Source organism: Drosophila mojavensis, unplaced genomic scaffold, assembly GCF_018153725.1.
Source record: "Drosophila mojavensis isolate 15081-1352.22 unplaced genomic scaffold, ASM1815372v1 contig_136, whole genome shotgun sequence".
NCBI lineage: Eukaryota > Metazoa > Arthropoda > Insecta > Diptera > Drosophilidae > Drosophila > Drosophila mojavensis.
This window is the reverse complement of record NW_025318667.1, coordinates 15,227,211-15,247,297: the sequence shown is the minus strand read 5'-3', so window position 1 is coordinate 15,247,297 and position 20,087 is coordinate 15,227,211. Positions and strand designations below refer to the sequence as shown.

Here is a 20,087-nt window from a genome sequence, read left to right as displayed (position 1 = left end):
AAATTATAATGTTGCTCTCATCATTCTTGAATTTTAAGCTTTACGAGTGTAGCATAATAATAAATCTATGTTTATTAATATTATTATTAAAATTTAGCAATTATTATATGATTTTTTTCTTTTGCGGCTTGATTGCCACCCGACGAGCTCTCTGTGTGAGTGAGTGAGTGCATCTGTGTGTTTGTGTATCTCTCTGTGTGTGTGTGTGTGTGTGTGTGGGGTGTTCGTGTGTGTGCATCTGTGTGTGTGTGAGTGAGTGTGCCTGTAGAGTGGATGGATCGAGTGCGTTTACAAATCGGTCTCGCCATAGAGAGCTGTGCTGAACGACATGTAGTCCAGGGCGCCGGGCACTCCATTGGGTCCCTTGTATGGGGGCATGCGCTGGATGCAGTACTCGGCCTGATCTGGTGGCAATTCGCGGCGCAGCTCATCGGGCAATATGTATGGCTGAAAGGAAACGACGTGTGTTATACATATATATATATCAACTATTGTGGATATATTCAGTGCTCACCTTGTCGGCTGCCAGGATTCTGAAGGAATCAATGACTTGCTCGGCGGTGTCGGTGTCGGTGCTCTCGCGGGTCATGAAATCGAGGAAGGCATCGAAGTGGACATAGCCTGTATTGTTGGGATCGACAACGGCCAGGATGCGCTGGAAGTCCATGTCGCCCTGGCGATCCTTGCCAATCGAGTAGCCCAGCGAGACGAGGCACGATTTGAATTCCTCGGGCGTCAGGCGGCCGGTGCGATTCTTATCGAAATGATTGAAGCTGGAACGGAACTCGTTCAGCTGCTCCTGGCTGATGCCCTTGGAGTCGCGTGTCAGTATTTGGTTCTCCACCTCGTTAATGTTGCGATTGATCGAGGTGAGCAACTGCTCCCAGCCGACGCGCAGCGTTTCCATCGTATAGTTCGTGTAGCGGTTCTCGAAGATCATCGACTCCTGTACGGCCTGATGGATCTTCTCGAGCTCCTCAATGTTCGGCTTGTATGCGTACACGGCCTGCTCGTACTCCTTGAGGCGATGCAGCTGATCCTCGAGGGAGCCCTGCAGACCCATGCCTATCGCTGTCACGGCATCCATCTGCATCTCGATCCAGGGACCGACCACATTGGCCTTCTCGGCGAACTGGCGGCGCAGCATCTCGTTGTTCTGCTGCTTGCGCAGCTCGTTGGCCAACGTCTGGTCGCGCTGTGGCACCAGCTGGCGGACATCGGTCCACTTGCGTGTCATATCGTGGGCCGTCAGGGTCGTGTAGGGATTCTCCAGGCCGCCGGGTATCTGGTGCTGCTTGACAATCGACTCCACCTCGCGCACTAGATTCACAATCAGATTGAACTCCTTATCGGCCTCGCCGAGCGTCGCCTTGAACTGATCGTGCGCCTGGATCAGGCCCTGTATTTCCTCCATAGTGTGCACTATGAACATATCCACCAGATCCTCGCGTGTGCCGTCCAGCCAGTTGTTAAACGGCGCCGCACGCTTCGCAAACTCCAAATGCAAGATGTCGATCTTCTCCAATATGCGCTCAGCCTCATCCAAAGCGGTGCGACGACGCTGGGTCAGGGCACCCAGGCGATCCCACTGATCGCAGATGCGCTGGCAGCGCGCATTCACCGACACGCAATCGTGATACTCCAGAGTGCTGCAAGAATCAAAGCGAACGTCAGTCGAGGTCGAGTCACCAGACCAGAAATGGTCAAAATTCGATTGCTAATGATCGTGAATGATGAGTGTGATGATCGTGATGATCGTGGCGATTATATAAACTAATTCTCTTGGTTCTCGCATGCTTGTCTCAGTACTGATAGAGTCAATTCTGAGATTGGTCTTTAGATTGATCCATGCTGAGGAATACATCTTGATCTTGATCTTATTTCATATTTGAATCTATTGGAGCTGATGATCATGAAATATTTAAGCGATTTTAAGATATTGAAATCATAATCTTAAACAAAGTAAGACGATGATGATGATGATCATGGAATTGAATGGTTAAATATGAGTGTAGATGATTTTGGCATGAAGACTCGCGCAAAGGCGAAACGATCTAACGAATCTAACCTCACACTTTGCGGCGTTGCCCAGCGGTTAGCATTGAGATAATAATTGAATATAAAATTGATAGAGATTCAGTGTGACACTGGATTAGGCGTAGGTTAGGATTGTCGCGAAATTGGTCGAGGGGCAACAGCTGCACTTACTTCAGCTCCTGGGCAATGGCGGCAATTTGTTCGACGCGATCCTGGTGGGCGGCCAGATCAGACTCAAAGGCTTCGTGCTTCTTCTTGAGGGCCTTCAGCTCGTTGAGCTTGCATTGACGGAAGTCCTGGGACTGCAGCATCTCCTCCTTGCCACGTGTCCAGTCCTCGTGAGCATCGGCCTGTCACAATGGAATCTCAAGTTAAACGAACTTCCCATCAGGATCAATTGCTTGGTGTACGTACCTTATGCTTGAACTTCTGGGCCAGATGTTCGAGACGCTCGAGGCGCATGGTCTCAGCCAGTAGCCATTCCTCGAACGCCTTCTCGGCCAGCTCCAGACCCTTCCAGGCATTTGAGATATCAGACACGGTCTTGCCCTCGGTGGGCAAGTAGGCTGGACGGTTGGACAGACGCAGTTTCGTCTGCAGCGTGTTAAAGTTAGTTTCGAGTTTTGCCTTCTGCTCAACACGTGGCGGCTTGTGCTTGCGACGGTACGTGCGGTACTCCTCGAGCTTCTTCTGTACGCCGGCCAGCGAGTTGTCCGCCTGGCGCGAGTTCAGCCATGGCATTGTGCGGCGAATCCATTCCAGCAGCTAAGGGGAACGATGAGAAACATGATTAGAGCGAAAGGAACAAACGAAATGAAACGAATCTAGATCACTTACATCGCTGGCCAGACGCTCATACTCCTCCATGAGGCGTTCATTCTCCTGGTTAACCTTGAGCACCTTGCAAATACGATTTGCCGCCGTTTCCGCCTGCCGATTGTCAAGTTTGGAAGAATGTCTGTTAGTTAAACCCCTGATGCGCCAGCCAATTACTCTGAGTGTCGATCGGAATACCAACTCAGAATGAATTGAGAGCAAAACAAAACAAAACAAAACAAACGAACGAACGAACGAACGAACGAACGAGCGCACGCACGAACACAGCAAGACATTTAAACGTAACTGCGCAAGCTATGTATGTATGTATGTATGTAGGCAAGTCCAATTGGAGCGTTAGTGATCAAAGCCCATTCAAAGCAGGCGCAAGCAGCGTTCCACAGCTCTCAGGGTAGAAAGGATGCAAAGTTCCATTCGATCTGTCGATGGCCTCAATTCCATTGTGGGGCGTCAATGTGAAAGAGGAAAAGTGGGAGAGGGAGAGGGAGCGAAAGAGAGCGGTGTGTGTGCGTGAAAGCGTGAATGTGCATGGAACGGAATGGAATAGAACATGATTGACGCCTATCAGAGATTCAAATGAAATAGCCAGCTAAATAGATTTTCATCTGTTTGTAGATATCATTAGAGCTGGTCTGAGTGGAATGAAACGATAGTTTGTGCACGTGAAACACATGGAATGAAACACCATTAGCTGGCACAAATTGCTGCGATAATGGATTTAGCCATGACACGAAATGGAATGAAACGTTGCCAGTTGGAATGCTGGAAACGGAATCGATATGGAATGCTCTCAGCTGTACTCTAAACTGATCGATAACTCAGCGATAACTGATATCGGAGAAGGCTTTCTCTAAGTAGCTTGCAAATTGGGGATGTATGGGGTCTATGGGTGTATATATATATGTGTGTGTGTGTGTGCGTGTGTGTGTATGAGTGTATAACAGACCTTTTGAGCGCCACTGAAACAGTGATAGTACGATGATACGTAGGTCATGACCGCTCTTTCATCTGGCAAAGCAGTATTCTGCAAATCTGTGTATGATCGTTGGATATATTGATTGGTGGTTGGTGATCATGATGATGGTGGTGGTGGTGGTGGTGATGGTGGTGGTGATGTTGTAATCGTTATCGTTATCGATTCGATATGCATTTTTTTGTTGGGAGAGTCGTTGTTGTTGTTGTTGTAGTTGTAGCGGTAGCGGTAGCAGAGTAATTGTTGTTGTTGTTGTTGTTAATGGCGTTGTTGATGAGCGCATTTGCAATCGCGAGAAGTAGAAATCAGATAGAGAGACAGAGAAAGAGAGAGAGAGAGAAAAGCAACAAAACATACAAATGAATTAATTATTCGGTTAGTGATTTCGGCAGGCAAATTGGCATATGACAAACACTCAATATACAATTACAATAAGATCTATCTGCCAGAGTCAGCAGACGGTACAGTGAAAGCTCGCCTAAACGAACTGTGCAAACAGCGAAACGAAGCGCAGCTAACTTCATGTATGTAGACGTTACTGTTATTCGCCCAATGTGTGATCGGCTTGAAATAGAAACTTGTTAAGTTGGCTGCGATTGAGAATTTCATTGTTAATGCATTGAATTAACTAGATCAGGATGAATTTCGAGATCATAAACTCTATAATTGAATATTTAGAGCCTTACTTAGGCAAAGTTACATTCATCTATTTCTTTATCTCTAATTTGATTGCCTGTTCACTTTGCGAGCTTTCACTGTAGCCGTCTGCTGTTTATGCTTAGCTAGAAAATAGTTGTTTATAATAATATCGTAATATCGTATCGCATATTGAGCGCGTTAGTAGCTTAACATTCATAACTTAAGGCATGCCTAGAGATTAGAGCACATGGATATGGAACGGGGGGATGCGCAGAGGAACTCAGGCAATGCTCTCCCAAAATGCGGACGCAGGAGCATGGCCCGAGTTGCCAGTGCGATATCAAGTATGCATAATATATAACACGGATAATACATAAGATAACGATAATATATATATATGTATATGTATATTAATGTGATAAAAATACAATGTGATTGACATCAGCCGAATCAGATATAATTTGCATTCCAATTAATGCGGCATGCAGCAGCAGCAACAGCAAATGATTAGGGAGAGAGAGAGGCAGAGAGGCAGAGAGAGAGAGAGGCAGAGAGCGAGCGAGCTTTCACACAGATGGCAAACATGTATTGGCTCGACGGCTGTGCATGCTGTAAGAGCTTCGAAAGCTCACCAATACCAATGTCTGCGCCTCTTCTCGTATTAGTGTGGAGTTTGTTAGTGAACGGATTTTGCTTTGCGAGCTTTTGTTTGTTTTGGCAGCTTTCAGCCGTGGCCAGAGCAAAGCTTCAACGAGCGCAACATCAAAGGCAGCGTGCTGGCATATGTATTTTCATGGTTTGCCAAAAAACAAACTGCAATATATATATATAGATATATATATACAAATGGTATATATATATATATAGAACGAGAAATGGAATAGATATATCATATTTATGTGTATCGAGATGTGAAGTTTAGTCACATTGTAATTATTCGGGACGTAGGTGTATTGTCTTGTGGGTTCGGGTACATGCGTCACATTTCCAACCTGTTGGGCTCCCTGGAAGGCGTGATAGTAGCAGGAGACGTACGTCATGATGGCACGTTCATCCGGTTTCGGAGTGTTGATTAAATCTGTGTGTTTGGTCATCGTTGTTGATGTGTATCAAGAGAATTTAAATTTCAATTTTAAGTATGATCATTACAATGTACGAAATGCCCTAAGACTTAACTTAATTACAAGAGCATTAGCTAATAATTATGGCTAACTAGGGCATAGGGAGGACGAGCTGTGGGTACAACATACCATCTGGATCCAACATCCTTGGAATATCTAGATATTTCTCAGCAACATCGAAGGCAGTGTTCAGATTCTCCAGAGGATTGTCTTTGGATAGCTTGGCGTAGTCAATCAGATCTGGACGATGACGATGGATGAGGGCACAGAATGCCAGACCGTCCTACAAGCACAACACATGTTATACACATTATAGAGCGGAAGACAGAGAGAGAGAGACAAAGAGAGAGAGAGCGAGCGTCATCCTTACCTTGAAGGAGAGATGGAAGTTCTGTACGTTGACATTCTTGTACGGCGCCGTCTTGCGCTGGCACCACAATAGCAGACCCTCCTTGGCGGTCATCTCCTCGACCGAAATGTCCTGGATGGCGAAGCGCAGAATGATCGTCCAGATCATGCCGAGCGTCATTTTCAGATTGCCATCGACGATCTCCTCAGCGCCAATGGACACCAGATGGACGCCCTTCGATGCAATAAAGTCCAGCGCCTTGTTCACATTCGCGATTTTGTGGAAGCGCATTTTGCCGCGATCGGGCTTGGGCAGCGTCTCCCCAGAGATCACCTCCAGCAGCAGCATCAGCTTGAGGCCATTGCGGAAGTCCTCCTCGATATTGTCGATGGCGGTGCCTGCTTTGCGCAAATGACTGTTACACCACGCGGTAAATGTCTGTGGAGCGAAACAGATGGAAATTTAGATAGGATCTATACAATCGATAACGATAAATAACGATAGAAATCTATGTCAATTGTCAAGTCAAGTTGATTACCTACCTACACAATTTTTATTTGCAATCAAATTAAGAATACTTCATATTACATTTTGATCTCTAAGGCTTTAAATTACCTTACTTAATGGCATTTCCATTAAGAATCATACAAGGAACTAAGGATAATTTCCTGAAATAATAAATCTCAAATAAAACAAATTCCATCGACTTTATCATACTATAAATTCTAGTACATCATATTCTATGCCAAAACTCCACACATATACATATGTATATCATATCTATGCAGCAGCACAATCTAGAATCAATCTGGAAAATGCATTAAAAATCTAGCTAAACTACTAGATATAGTAATTAATTGCATTAGAGAGAAAGATTAAAGAACGTCTTGAGTGGCAGGATTGGCCAGTTTTCTTTGAATCTTTTCAACCATTTCCCTGAGCTGCGCGAATCAGTTGGGCCGGTCTGGCAAGGCTGCAGCTGCAGCGTCGCTGCGCCAGCTGCGACTGCGACTGCGACAGCGGCTGACAGTTGCAGTTATTTTTCACCGAATGGGGACAGACAGCAAGAACAAAGAGAAAACAAGAAAAGACAATGTAGAGATGTCTGTTTGTATGTACAAATATAAACCAGTTTTGTTGTTTTTCTCCTCTTGTTGTTGTTGTTTTTTTTTTTTTTTTTGCTCTTTTTTTGTTTTTGCACACACTTCATTATTTTGGTCGTCGTCGTCTGCGTCTGCGTTTCTGCTGTTTGGTGCTTGTAAACTTACAACGGGCTTAATGTTGTTGCTGAGCAAAAAGCTCGCACACACAAGTACCTAAAGGCACACACATACACATACACAAATATTACGGCACATAATGGCGCGCCCACACGCCCACAGAAATGCAGCTGCTAATAGTCGAGCGGGTCTCTGCTCTGTGTGTGTGTGTGTGTGTGTGTGTGTGTGAGTATGCAAATGTTTGTGCCTGGCCATTCACATGGATTTCGTTCAATGATCCAACAGTGAAAAGGAAAGCGCGGGCGCACGCACACAAGCACACTGTTACCTAGTCGACAATTGTATGCGTATAAATGATAGCAATATGCATAACAATAAAAGAACCGCTACGCAAGCGCGTAGGGACAACAGCGTTTCCAGATGGGAAAATATTAGAAAATTGGGAGAAAGATAAAAAAGTGGAAATGAAAATATATGTTAAAAAGAAACACACACACATCAATAAAAAAAAAATGAAAGAAGAAATGAGAAGTGCAAGAAGAATGGGAACGTATAGCCGGCTGCAGCTTTATTGGCCATTTAGCTGCTTACAGTTACGTGCGTGCATGATACAATGGGACAGGTCGCCAAGCAACTCGCTTAGATTGTTGGATGCTGTTATGGTTGTCGCGGCTTTAAGACGAGCTTAGACGAGCAAACGGAAAACCGGGCAGAGCTCAAAGAACAAGAAATGCAACTGTTAATGCAAATCGCTGTCTGCCTCTCTCTCTCTCTCTCGCTCGCTCTCTCTCTCTCCCTATCTCTGTCTGTGTGTGTATGACGATCAAAACGGGCGCTGGGGACAGATTACCTCTGCATTACATTACCCACACAAACAATAACACGTTCAACTAGGCCAGCAGCGCAGCAGAAAAGAGAGCAATAAACACACACACACACACACACACACACACACATATATACATATAGTATGCTGTGGTGGGTTAGGGGAAAAGAGTGCCAGGGAGTGGTAGGTAAGCTGCAGTTTGAGTGCGTTGCCAAACGAGTCGTTGGCGCTTACCGCTACTCGGCTGCATACATGCAACATGTATGTGCATACATATATAAACACATACGTTTATTTATATATGTATGTGCATGCATGTGTGCAGCGTTGACTAGCTAAGTGCCTGCCGCATTCCGCCGTCAACCCGTTTGTTTTGCTGCAGCCGTTTTTTTTTCTTCTTTTCATAGTTAAAGCTGCGCTCAGCGCGATTACCGTTATCGGGCAGAACAGCAGCATCCATAGCCGCAGCCGCAGCCGCAGACGCAGCTGCCCGTTGCCTGCGCCGATCAGCTCCTCTCTGGCGATTGAGCAATCGAAGCAATAAGAAATGCGCACGCGCCAAAATACAAACGCCGGGAGCTTTTTCGTTAAAAAAAAAAAAAAAATTAACACACATAGAAAACAAAAACAAAATCATATTAAAATAAAAGCTCACGATGCGATGCGCACTCGCTCTCTCGCACACACCATTTTTAGCCGAATGTAATTTGAGCGGCCTCATAGCATGGACTCTTTCGCACACACCAAAAAAAAAAAAAAAAAAAAAAAACCAAAAAACAAAACAAAATCAAATTAAATAAAACCAACGTAGACAACGACGCGTAATGGGGTGAAGAGCAAATGCGATGCTTTTTGGCAAAAATTAGTTGCAAAAAGTCAATAGGGTATTATTTAGGTACACACACGCATACAATTAGTGCGTTTGCCGCTAAGTGGCTGTCAAAATGTGTCGCAATTTTCTAACACTGGTATTTTTTTTTTCGTCTTTTTTTGATTTTTAGTTTAGTCATTGTCTATGGCAATCCTGCCAGCTGGCAATTGCTTAACACCTGAGAGGCATGCTTATGTATATGTATAGATAGAAATATATGTATGTGTGCGTGTGTCTGTGCTGCACTGCCGATGACGCATAGGCTGCTGAATCATACACACACACATACACACGCGTATGTGTGGAGAGAGTGAGAGCAAGTGCAAGATTCGAAAACAATAAACAGCCTACGCCCACAAGCCCACCTGCTTGGCCGCCCACAGGTAGCCGTCTCCTGCCCCCAGTCCGTTAGCTTGTTCACACAGTCATCAGCCTGCCATTTTGGCCAATGTAAACACTGAAATGCCAACAACAATAACAGCAGCGACAACAATTTGTTGCTTTCATTATATGTACATTTTAACTGAGCTGCGCGTCTCCCATAATGACGAGACGAAATTCTGTTGTGCGGTAATTTACGATTACGAAATTTATATATAGATCAACGGAATATACATGTACCAGATGTAAGTGAGTATGGCTGTGTATTTGCATGTGTATGTGTGTGCTTGTGTCTGTATGTGTCCGTGTGTACATGACTGTATGTCAAGCTCAATCATTAAAATGTTTTTAATCAGGTGGCAACCTCCTGCAGCAGCCATATTCCAATTTGTCATTGCACTGCATGTCATTCCATCTCTCTCCCACTCACACTCTCTCTGTGGAATATGCAGTTCTTTAGCTTATTGCTGGCTATTTATAATTGCAAATTGCTGCGACGCGTCGCGCCTACCCAGCAGCGGCCCACCCCCTCTATAAGCATATCATGAAGCAGCGTGTCAAAACCGCAACCTTGCACTAAATTTTCGTGATATTTTCGTTGTTGTTGTTTTGAAACAATTTTTAGAATTATGTATATGTATAAAAATAACTGACAAATTTTTTGTGTGCTGCTCTTGTTGTTGTTTGTAGCAAATACAAAAAAGAAAAAAAAAAATGTGTTGAATCATTATTTGCTGCGCTTCATTTGCAATCCAAAAGAAAAAAGGAAAGAGCAAAGCCAACAACAACAACAACCATTGAAATAGTTGCCAAATTGGCAATTAAATAAACCGAACATTTTTCTACACATTGTTAAGTGATTAACAGCGGGCATGGGCAGGTGGGCGTGGTATTTTAGGCTTTTATTTTGGCAATCTGATTGAATCTGACTTATCAGGCAGCCAGTCAGCCAGGCAGGTAACTACTTTGTGTCTGGCTGGAAAGCTACCTGTGTGCCATTGAGTCACATCTGAACGATCTTGAAAGCGATCAATTGAGCAACAATTCAGACAGTGGCAGTGGCATGTTATTGTTGTCGTTGCTGCTGTTGTTGTTGTTGTTGTTGTTATTGTTGTTATTGTCAGGTAACGGCAGTCGCTTCCGCTGAAAAAAAGAAGAAAAATACACACAGAACAAGCAAACAAATAAAGCGGCACTGCTAAAGAGTGCGAGTGAGAGTGACAGGGGGCTGGGGCAGGTGAGCCAGCAGGAGGAGGAGGTGGGTAGTGGAGAAGTGACAGGCAGTAAGAAATACGCGCAACATAATTGAATGGAACATCGCATACATAACCTTCAGCTATATGAGTGTGTGAGTGCTGTGTGTGTGTTTTGTGAGAGAGAGATGGAGAGAGAGAGAGAGAGAGAGAGAGTGAGAGGTGGGGCAAATAGTTTGTGTAGTTATCAATAAGCAGAGAGGCAAATAGATGGAATTAACTTTGTCTCAGGCGTTTGGAGACTTCCAGTGATAAATGATTGTGGCGCAAAATGTTTTTAACTGAATGACAACAACAACAACTACAACAACAACAACAACAGCTACTACTACTACAACAACAACGCTTTATTTATTTTCGTACAACATATTTCAAACATTTCGAGAAAAGAACCATGAAATGTGTCTATTTTTAAAATGCGCGCTGAGCTTTTCGCTTGCCTGCCCAGCCCGGCCCCGCCCCGCCCCGCCCCGCCCCATCCCGCCACGTCTACCCTGCACAAATATTGAAACATAATCGAAGAAATATACAGCCAAATATATATTACACACACACACACACACACACACACACTCACACACACATACATGTGTTTTAGCTATAGCTAAACATTTCTATATTATGTATTTGATGCTGTTTCGCATCTGTCTTCAACTGATTGCGCTATGCTCTTTAACCGTTAGCTATTAACCAGTCTAGCAACACTGGCTATGTAGCCTAGACGTAGACAACAATCCCGTGCCCATGTTTTCTAATAGCTGCTAGAATTGATGATTTGTCAAATGAAATAATAGAAACTTTGCCAGAAAACTTCGGCATAAATAAACATTTCGTTAGCCAAATTTCCTATATTGGGCTAATATTAGAGCTTTATTTATAGACCAGCATTCAGAGTTTCAGTTCAAAAATAAATCTTTCAGTTTTCCGAATTGATAAGAATGGGAAACGTGGAAAGTGGAAATGGAAATGGCTGGCTAAATCTACTTGGCCTATTCTACATGTACTTGACACTTGCCACATCTTAACTTGGCCAACGATCTGTCGATCGTCTCAAGATCAAGTTGAAATTGAAAACGAAATTTAATAATATTGTAGAATTGGAATTTGGAATTATCATAAGTGACGCACTCACCTTCTTCTGTTGCTTCTCCCACGCCGGATCGAGCAATCCCTCGCGCTCCCATTCCTCCTCCTGCTCCATGTAGCCATCGCCGTACTCCATGGAGATACCGTTCTCCATCATCATTTTGTGGCTGTTTCGTTAGGTGCAGTTGCTGGTGGTGCAGTTGCTGTTGCTGCTGTCGATTATGATCGGGGGGAGGGGTAGTAGGGTGGCACTTTTCTTAATTACTTCGTTTGGGTAACTTTTCTTATATATTTTTGTTTCTATTTTATATTTATTATTGTTAAATTTAAGTTTTAAATTATTTTCTTTTTCATTAGTTGCAGTTGCTGGTCGTCTCGTGTCTGTGCGTGTGCGTGGCGTATACGTGTGTGTGTGTGTGTCTGTGCTTGTGTGGATTTTAGAATCTCAAAACTGATAATTTTTCGCAATTCGAAGTTGGTTCGATAGATTAGCTGGTTCGACAAATGGTCTTAACTGGTTAACTTCAATCAACTGTTTTCTTTTTTATTTTTATTTTTTATTTTTATTGCTTGATTCACTTTTGGTTTGATAATTAAACTAAAGACAACAAATCGTATATATGTATATATAGTTAGATATACATATCTATATATATTTGTTCGTTTCAAGATAATCCTTCAAATTGTATATCTGCAATGGGCAAAGCGAAAGAGTGAGAGAGAGATAAAGAGATACAGATAGAGATAGAATGATTGATCGATAAACAAATAATTAGCAAATAGAAACGGAAACGGGAATGCGAGTTAAGGGAAGCGGAAATCTGCTAAGCTGTTGCTGAAAGCGCAAACACAGGTGTTTGCCTTATCGAACTCGAACTCGAATTCGAAATTGAACTAGAATAGAGTGCTAAAAGCCAAGTTCAGCGAGAATATATATCATATACATACATATATATATCAAAATAATATATTTATATATACATACATATACATATAGATATGTATTAAAAGCCGTTGTATAACACGATAATTTGCTACTTAATTATTTTGTTCACATTCGCTTTTGCTTGGTTTCGTTTTGTTTCGTTCCATCTCGTTCCGTTTCGCATTGGTATAGTTTTAAAAATAGTATGTTTTTCAAATTTTATTTTCGGCGTTAACGTCAACGCATGTGCCGTACGATTTTTTCTTCTTCTTCTCTATCTCTCTCTCTCTCACACACACACACACACACACACACTTTTAGAGGGGAACGGAACGGGGCGGTGCGGTTGGAAATTTCGGGCAGATTGGATTGTGGATTTAGTACATATTTGAAATAATTTTCGAAAAAAAAGATGAAAAAATAAAGCAATGGTCGAACATACATAACGCATTTGGGTGCGTATGATGATCTGACATGATGTATGTGTAGAAGGGGGTGGTGGAGGACCTTTAGACTTTGATTGAAGAATTATTAGATATATGAATATTAGCTATATCTGTATATATACATGATCATTTTAAGATATGTATATGCATATGGGAATATATGAATATCATATATGTATATTTATATATATAATTCGGTTCCGTTTTCAAAAGTATTTAACACAGATATCTAAGCAGTTCTTTTTTTTTTTTGTATTTATTTTCGGTTTATACATATACACATATACGTAAATATTCTATATATTCAGATATATGTATCTATATGTTTTGTATGTATCTTTATATATACATATATATCTATACCCAACTCGCACACACACACACACGCACACTCAGATCCAACAGATTCGTTATTCGTAATTGAAAAAGCTTATTTTTTTTAGATATATATATATGTATATATATATATATGTATATATATATATATGTATATGTATATGTATATATAATTATACATGTATATATCCACTGTTATATATATATATACATATATTCATATGTACACATACACATTTATATATATACGCTTCTATATATGTTTTGACGTATTTCTTTTTTAACAAGTCTGAACCAAAAAAAAAAAATAAAATAAAATAAAATAAAATAATAACTATAGTTATTTTTTGTTACAGTTTTTCTTTCTTTTTCTCTTTTCTTCTTCTTTCGTGTCTGTCAATTTAAAAAAAATCGGTTTTTTTTTTACTTTTTTTTTTTGAAAAAAAATATGAAAAAAAATTTTTGGTAATTTGATTTGTATTGTAACCAACAACAATAACGACAACGACAACAACAACAACAATAACAAAAAAAAACAACAAAACAATATATGTGGAATATACTACAATTTGATGGAAATATCTACGTTTGTCGCTTGCAAAGAGAAAGACCCGCTCGCGTTGATAGCCAACTCAAAACTGATGTCGCGAAGCAAAAACTGAATATCGTACGTATACGACGACCCAGAAGTGGCGGCGGCAGCAGCAGCAGCGCAGCAGCAGCACCAGCAACAGTCCAAGAAAACTGTGCAGCCGCAGCAGCAACAAAAAGAACAACAAAATGCACGACGGCGATCGCCTCTCGTTTGTCACATACAAACACACGAAGATGCCCGAACGAGCATGCGCCGGAGCGAACACACACACACACACACACACACACAGAGCATGCATACACACATAATAATACATATGCACACAGTGGGAGTGGGTGGCAGCAATGGAAAGGCAAAGCAAAAACGAAGAAAGTATGAATTCGACCAACAGACAATTGTTGCTGCTGCTGGCTGCTGGCTGATGCTGCGCGGTGTATGTGTGTGAGTGAGCTAGCTTTTGTAAATCTGTGTGTGTGTGCGTACATCGCGTCGTGCCTCGGCCATGCTCGATAATTATCGATATGCAGACGAATGCAAGAGCGGCGACAACAGGTAGAATCTGCTAGAGCGAATGCCGTTAGCTTTACGAAATGCAACAACAAAAGAGACAAACAAACGCACACTCACGCAGCTGAAATCAAGTCACCCTGTGTGAAAACAACAACTTGTTGTTTGCTGCTGCTGCTGCTACTGCTGCTACTGCTGCTGCTGCTGTTGCTGATGTTGCTGATGGTCAATGCGTGTCTGTCAGTTGATTTCTGTCTGTCCGTCCGTCCGTATGTCTGTCAGTTCGGGGTCGGACTGTCGCATCATACCGCCCCCGCACAGCTACAAAAATAGCAAATTGTTAATTTCGCTTCGGAAACTCTTTTCCAATACACAAACACACACACATACATATATGCATACAGAGTGTATGTATGTATGTATGTAGGTAAGGGAGGCACTGAAGGCGGCATACACATGATTTTATTGGCATGCCACTTGGTTTTTCCGTGCAAAACTACTCTGAATATGCCGTCTATTGAACATATGTGTATGTATGTGTGTGTGTAATTATGTATATATCAATAAAAAAAAAAAAAAAAATATATATATATATATATATATATATATATATATATATATATATATATATATACATATATATAGACTATACATATCAGCATAAACATATATTTTTCTGCTCATAGACAGATTATTTATGAGTTTTATTAAACATTTTATAGCTCAAATCTAAATACAATACACAAACACACACACATATATATATGTATATGTGTGTGCTTGAGGCTTAGCATCGGTGAGTTAGTAAAACTCTCTCAGAAGGAGCAGCATGCAGTCACTCGCTTGCTCGCTCGCTCTCACAAGGAGCAGCAGGCACTCATTCATACTCTCTCTCTCCCTCTCTTGCTCACCCGCTCTCTACTTCCAGACAGACACGCTGGACGGATGAATGGTTGGTTGGAAGACGCAGCAGTATGAGGGGCAGAGTATTACGTGGTCGCATCCCACCCAACTAATAGCAAATCGGCCCAATAAGAAGAAATAATTTATTTTTGGCCCATTTTTTGTGCGTCGTCAGCGGCAAATTCTTTTTGTTTTTTTTGTTTTTCTTTTTTTCGAAAACAATATCTATTTTTAAAGCTTCTGTGCGTTAATACCATGTTTCTGAAAATATCTATTTGAACGCAAAACATACATAAATTTAATAAAAATTGAAAGAATTGCCCGCCACGAATCCATAGGCAATCAGGCGGGCAGACGGACGGACGGACGGACAGACAAATTGCCAAAGCGATGGCTATAAACACCAGCGGAAGAAAGTGATTCTCTGCCACGAATTTAACATAAACTTTATTAACAAATCTAAACTAAATGCTTTCTGATACAATTATCCAATTGCCATGGACAACTTTAGAATCAAAACAAAAATCAAATTAGCAATCGGTAGAATGTCTAATAAGAACAAGTGGATGGCATTGCTTGGAGAATTCCCACACGGATATCCAATCGGAATTCAAGCTGAATGTGTGTGGACACTACGCTAAATCCAATTGGACGCACACGCTGTGTGTTATCACAAACGTGTTCCATTTGGAGATGCGTTTATTCTATCCAATGGGGATTTTTGCAGATCCTTCAGCGCATTTTGAAATGTTTTATAAATTCTCCGATATTATCTTATGTTTCTTAAGCATGCCAAGGATTTTCGAGTCCAGAATTTCTTAAAGAAACACTTTTCTTCTAACTTTTCCAACGCTTGTCCAATTTGTTAATTGGTCTTGACAATAAAATGGCTGAAAAAAAAACCTTGCAAAAAAGAGAATTTACGACAATTTTTCTAAACTAAAATAGAAAAGTGTTGAAACATTAATTTAAAAAATACATATATTTATATATAAACATATGACGGAAAAGTCTTCACTGTACGACTAAATATCCATAATTTTCTTCTATCAATAAACTTGATCTGATAGCTGATGATATAATGCAAGTTGATTTCGTCATTTTGAAAAATTATAAAAATCATATATACATACATATATGTTTAAACAAATTATTAATATTTTTATGGATTCGGTTTCAAGGACAAATCAAGAGCGAATCGATAAAAAGCTTCTCACATCGAATGGGTTGCGGTTAACGTGCGTTCACTGTACGAACGCGCCACAGGCGCTAATGCAGTCCGTTTCTTCCGAACAGGGACAAAATTCAAGGTAAAAGAAAACACTTTCGCACACAATCGTTATATAGAGTATATATGTATAGAGTGAGAGAGAGAGAGAGATAGAGATATATGTACATGTATATATATTAAATACATACATATTCATTAATTCGCATGTATTTTATAACGTTTGGATACAATTATTTTAAGAAATAATTACATTTTGCTTATATTTGATATATGTATCTATGTAGGTATGCACATATATATACATATATAGCAGATATATATATATATATATATATAACTATGTCAGCCAACGCCACATTCATATAACTGTTTTATTTTCTTTTTGTTTTTATCGTTGAATCTTAAGGAAAACATTTTCTAGTTTGCAAAATAAAAATTAAAAAAATATATATATTTAAACCATATATATGTATATATATATATTACATATCATTAAAAAAAAAAAAAAAATACATTACATATTTAGTATATAATTTTATAACATTCATGTTACTAATTAGAGAGTGAAATATAGATCAGATCATTCAGATTAATATTGGGGAGGAGAGGAAATCGGGGAAAGGAGGCGTGGTTGGCAGAGAAATGCAAACAAACTCAATCACAATGAAACAATCGATCGACAACATGCTGCGATACATGATCGATCGATAACAAGCCGTATCGAATTCACTCCGGCCTCAGGATCAGGCCCGGCGGCGGCTGCGACTCCAGCTGCTCGATGAACAGCTCATCCAGCGGCCGATCGCTGATGATGCGAAAGAAGAAGAGATGATCCAAACACTTCAAACTGATCGAACGCAGCGCAGGCAATCGCAACAGCAGCTGAGCGAAACGCCCATCATCGCCCGGATGCTCCAGCCGGCAGTGCTCGTCGAGGCAGGCGTAGACCTTCTCGCGACAGTGCTCGATATCTTCACGATTCTTGATGCCCCTGATGTCCGGATTATACAGGATGATGGCCTTCAGGCAGGACAGCTCGCGTCTATCCAAATTGAGGCGCTTCATCTTGACGCTCAGCTCGGACAGTATGCGATCAAAGATCGCCTGGACGCCCGCTTTGATCGCACTGTTGCGATGGTACGAGAAGCTCTGGCTGAGGAACAGCTGCTGCGGCTGCAGCACCGGTGACCGCCGATCAAAGGCGCTGTCGTGGCCCACCCCGGCGATCGCTTCGTCCAGCGACTCGATGCTGCACCAGGCCACGTTCGCAATGAGCAGCTCGTTCCATGCCGCCTTCAGCAGGATCACCTGATCGTCGAGCGGCAGCTGGGCAAAGTGAGGCATTAGCCGGGCATACTCCACCATCTGGTAGAGCTGTTTGTTGACCACCTGGCAGAGCGCCGAGACGGCGCCTTTGTAGTCCGGTTGCACCGTCGAGTTGGGTCCGACACGCAGGAATGCCAACGCGTTATCGCCGCTGAGCGCCTCCGCCCGTTGCTCAGCGTCCAGGAGACGATCGATGGTGAAGTCGCGGGACACGCTGTTGGGCATGAAGTCATCGGAGGCGCTATTGGCACCACTGCCGGCACCACCGCCGCCGCCTACGCCAATGCCAACGCCAGAGCCGGAGCCAGCTCCGCCACCACCGGCTGCACCGCCACCGCTCAATCGTCCGGTGGAGGCACGGGCACCTCGTTGTCGCTCCTCCTGCACGGCCTCGCGCTTCATGCCGCATGTGAGGCACTTCTGATAACGGCAATATTGGCAGCGATTCCGCTGCCGCTTATCGATGATGCAGTTGCGATTCTCCCGGCAAGCGTATGTGAGATCCTTGCGCACCGTGCGCTTGAAGAAGCCCTTGCAGCCCTCACAGCTGTAAACGCCATAGTGTTTGCCGCTGGCTCGATCTCCGCATATGGAGCACAGGTGCTTTGACCCACTGAGCGGATGATTTGGCGGATATTGTTGCTGCTGCTGCTGTTGCTGTTGTTGCTGCTGTTGATTGGGATTATTGTTGTTGTTGACATTGACCATGTTCATGGCCTGCATGAAGGGGCCCGGACTCTCGGCCTTGGGCGAGAAGCTGCTGTTGTTGCTGTCATTCAGCTGGGATATGTCGGGCTTGACCTCCTCCTTGATCGGACCCAGCCGAAAGCCAGCGTCTTGATCGCAATTGTCCATCTTGTGCTGAGGCTTCACTCCTGCTTCTAGTTATTGTTATTGATCTTCTTCTTGCCAATGTTGCGTCTATGTGTATGTATGTGTCTATGCGTGTGCGACTTTCCCCGCAGCAGTTTCACTTTGTGGTCGACAGGAACGCCACCGTGTCGCAGTCTGGCAAATTTGTGTGCTGCATATATTGCACTCGCTTTCATTTACATAACTTGCGCCTTGTTTTTGCCACTTTATCCAGTTTTACGCCGTGTTATATCTTCAGTTTGAATTGATTTCCCAATTTACAGAATTCGCATAGACGGGCTTTTCTGACTAATGATTAAATACTTTTCGCGTCGACATTTTTTTTCTCAACAAAGACCAAACTCACCACAGCGACTTGAATTCACCAGCTGCCAGAGTTGTCCAGCGCTCACACGTTAGTGGCGGGCCCCAGAAAAACACGCACTCAGCACAACATACACACAGAACACCAAAGCTGGTTTGCACAAAAATCAATTGGGCAAATTCTTATTGGTTTTGTGCCCCTGTGTGCTGGGCAAACACCAATGAAATGTGCATGCTTTGCAATTATGGACAGTGCAACAACCCTGTTTAGAGCAGACGACGGCCACCACCAACACCACAACCTCAACAACAAAAGAGAAAGAGTTCTCACCACTCAGAGCAACTCTGCGTCTGTCACAATACAATTCTTGTTGTACTGGCAAAATCGCAAACACGCACACAGACGCAGCCAGCCAGACGACGCAAATACACACGTACACACAGACAGGTAGCGACCCTCCCTGCAATTATGCGCGGCATATGCAAAAATACACACACACATATATACGTAGGCTAGCAAACACACACACATACACTTGGACATATGGACAAAGCGGCAATTCCCCGGCTCCGGCCTCGGCCCAAATAATCGGCATCGACAAATCAACAACAAAACAATGAGCCCCACGAACGCGCCTTCAAGACCGTTTTACTTATGGCCAACCACAAACCAGCAGCACAACAAATTAAGTCCACAATTGAAATCGAAGTCAAATGAATACTACTTTTTATTTAGTCGTAGCTTAATGCACGGTGCAACTTACTTGCATGCGCACTTGTTTGATTTCATGCAACGCGACGTTTTGACTGTTTAACAGGTTTCGCACTATATTCAGGCAAACGCGCACGGGTACACATTAAAAATTGATCAAATGTTGAAAAACAATTGATAGACGCGTTTATCTGTAATTATTTTTGCCTTACTGATCTGCCATCGAATTTAAACACACTGCAAACAAAATACTTAAATATCGCAAATGTGCTAAATTTGACCAAACAATAATACGGCTGTGGCGTTCAAAAGTTATCGATACCCGAGACTATCGCCA

The 20,087-nt window shown here is 42.5% G+C and overlaps 2 protein-coding genes across 9 annotated transcripts; both read right to left on the bottom strand.

Moving 5' to 3' along the window:
- Positions 1-49: 49 nt before the first annotated feature.
- Positions 50-19,995, bottom strand: LOC6583904 (alpha-actinin, sarcomeric). 8 transcript variants are annotated; one of them, XM_044009884.1, is made up of 10 exons: positions 19,803-19,995; positions 11,640-11,805; positions 5,978-6,394; positions 5,737-5,890; positions 5,413-5,564; positions 2,875-2,967; positions 2,452-2,802; positions 2,209-2,387; positions 515-1,649; positions 50-447 (listed from the first exon to the last, which is right to left on the bottom strand). In XM_044009884.1, exons 2-10 carry the CDS (start codon positions 11,751-11,753, stop codon positions 289-291), a joined length of 2,754 nt encoding a protein of 917 aa, XP_043865819.1. In that variant the 5' UTR covers positions 11,754-11,805; positions 19,803-19,995; the 3' UTR covers positions 50-288. The 8 variants fall into 8 exon arrangements, with proteins under 8 accessions (XP_043865819.1, XP_043865826.1, XP_015016943.1 ...); XM_044009891.1 differs by having other exon boundaries at positions 11,640-11,802; XM_015161457.3 differs by lacking the exon at positions 19,803-19,995 and adding an exon at positions 13,887-13,975.
- LOC6583903 (protein ultraspiracle) lies at positions 16,695-19,503 on the bottom strand. The gene has a single exon (XM_002009529.4). It carries the CDS (start codon positions 18,715-18,717, stop codon positions 17,263-17,265), a length of 1,455 nt encoding a protein of 484 aa, XP_002009565.1. The 5' UTR covers positions 18,718-19,503; the 3' UTR covers positions 16,695-17,262.
- Positions 19,996-20,087: the final 92 nt, after the last annotated feature.

What these genes read in the sequence shown, in the direction of transcription:
- LOC6583904 (XM_044009884.1), bottom strand. Translation starts at nt 11,753, where the DNA reads ATGATGATGGAGAACGGTATCTCCATGGAGTACGGCGATGGCTACATG. An exon ending in AAGGATGTTGGATCCAGATG is followed by an intron (nt 5,565 to 5,736) that starts GTATGTTGTACC and finishes CCAAACACACAG; the next exon opens with ATTTAATCAACACTCCGAAA. An exon ending in GCCATTGCCCAGGAGCTGAA is followed by an intron (nt 1,650 to 2,208) that starts GTAAGTGCAGCT and finishes TGATTCTTGCAG; the next exon opens with CACTCTGGAGTATCACGATT.
- LOC6583903 (XM_002009529.4), bottom strand. Translation starts at nt 18,717, where the DNA reads ATGGACAATTGCGATCAAGACGCTGGCTTTCGGCTGGGTCCGATCAAG.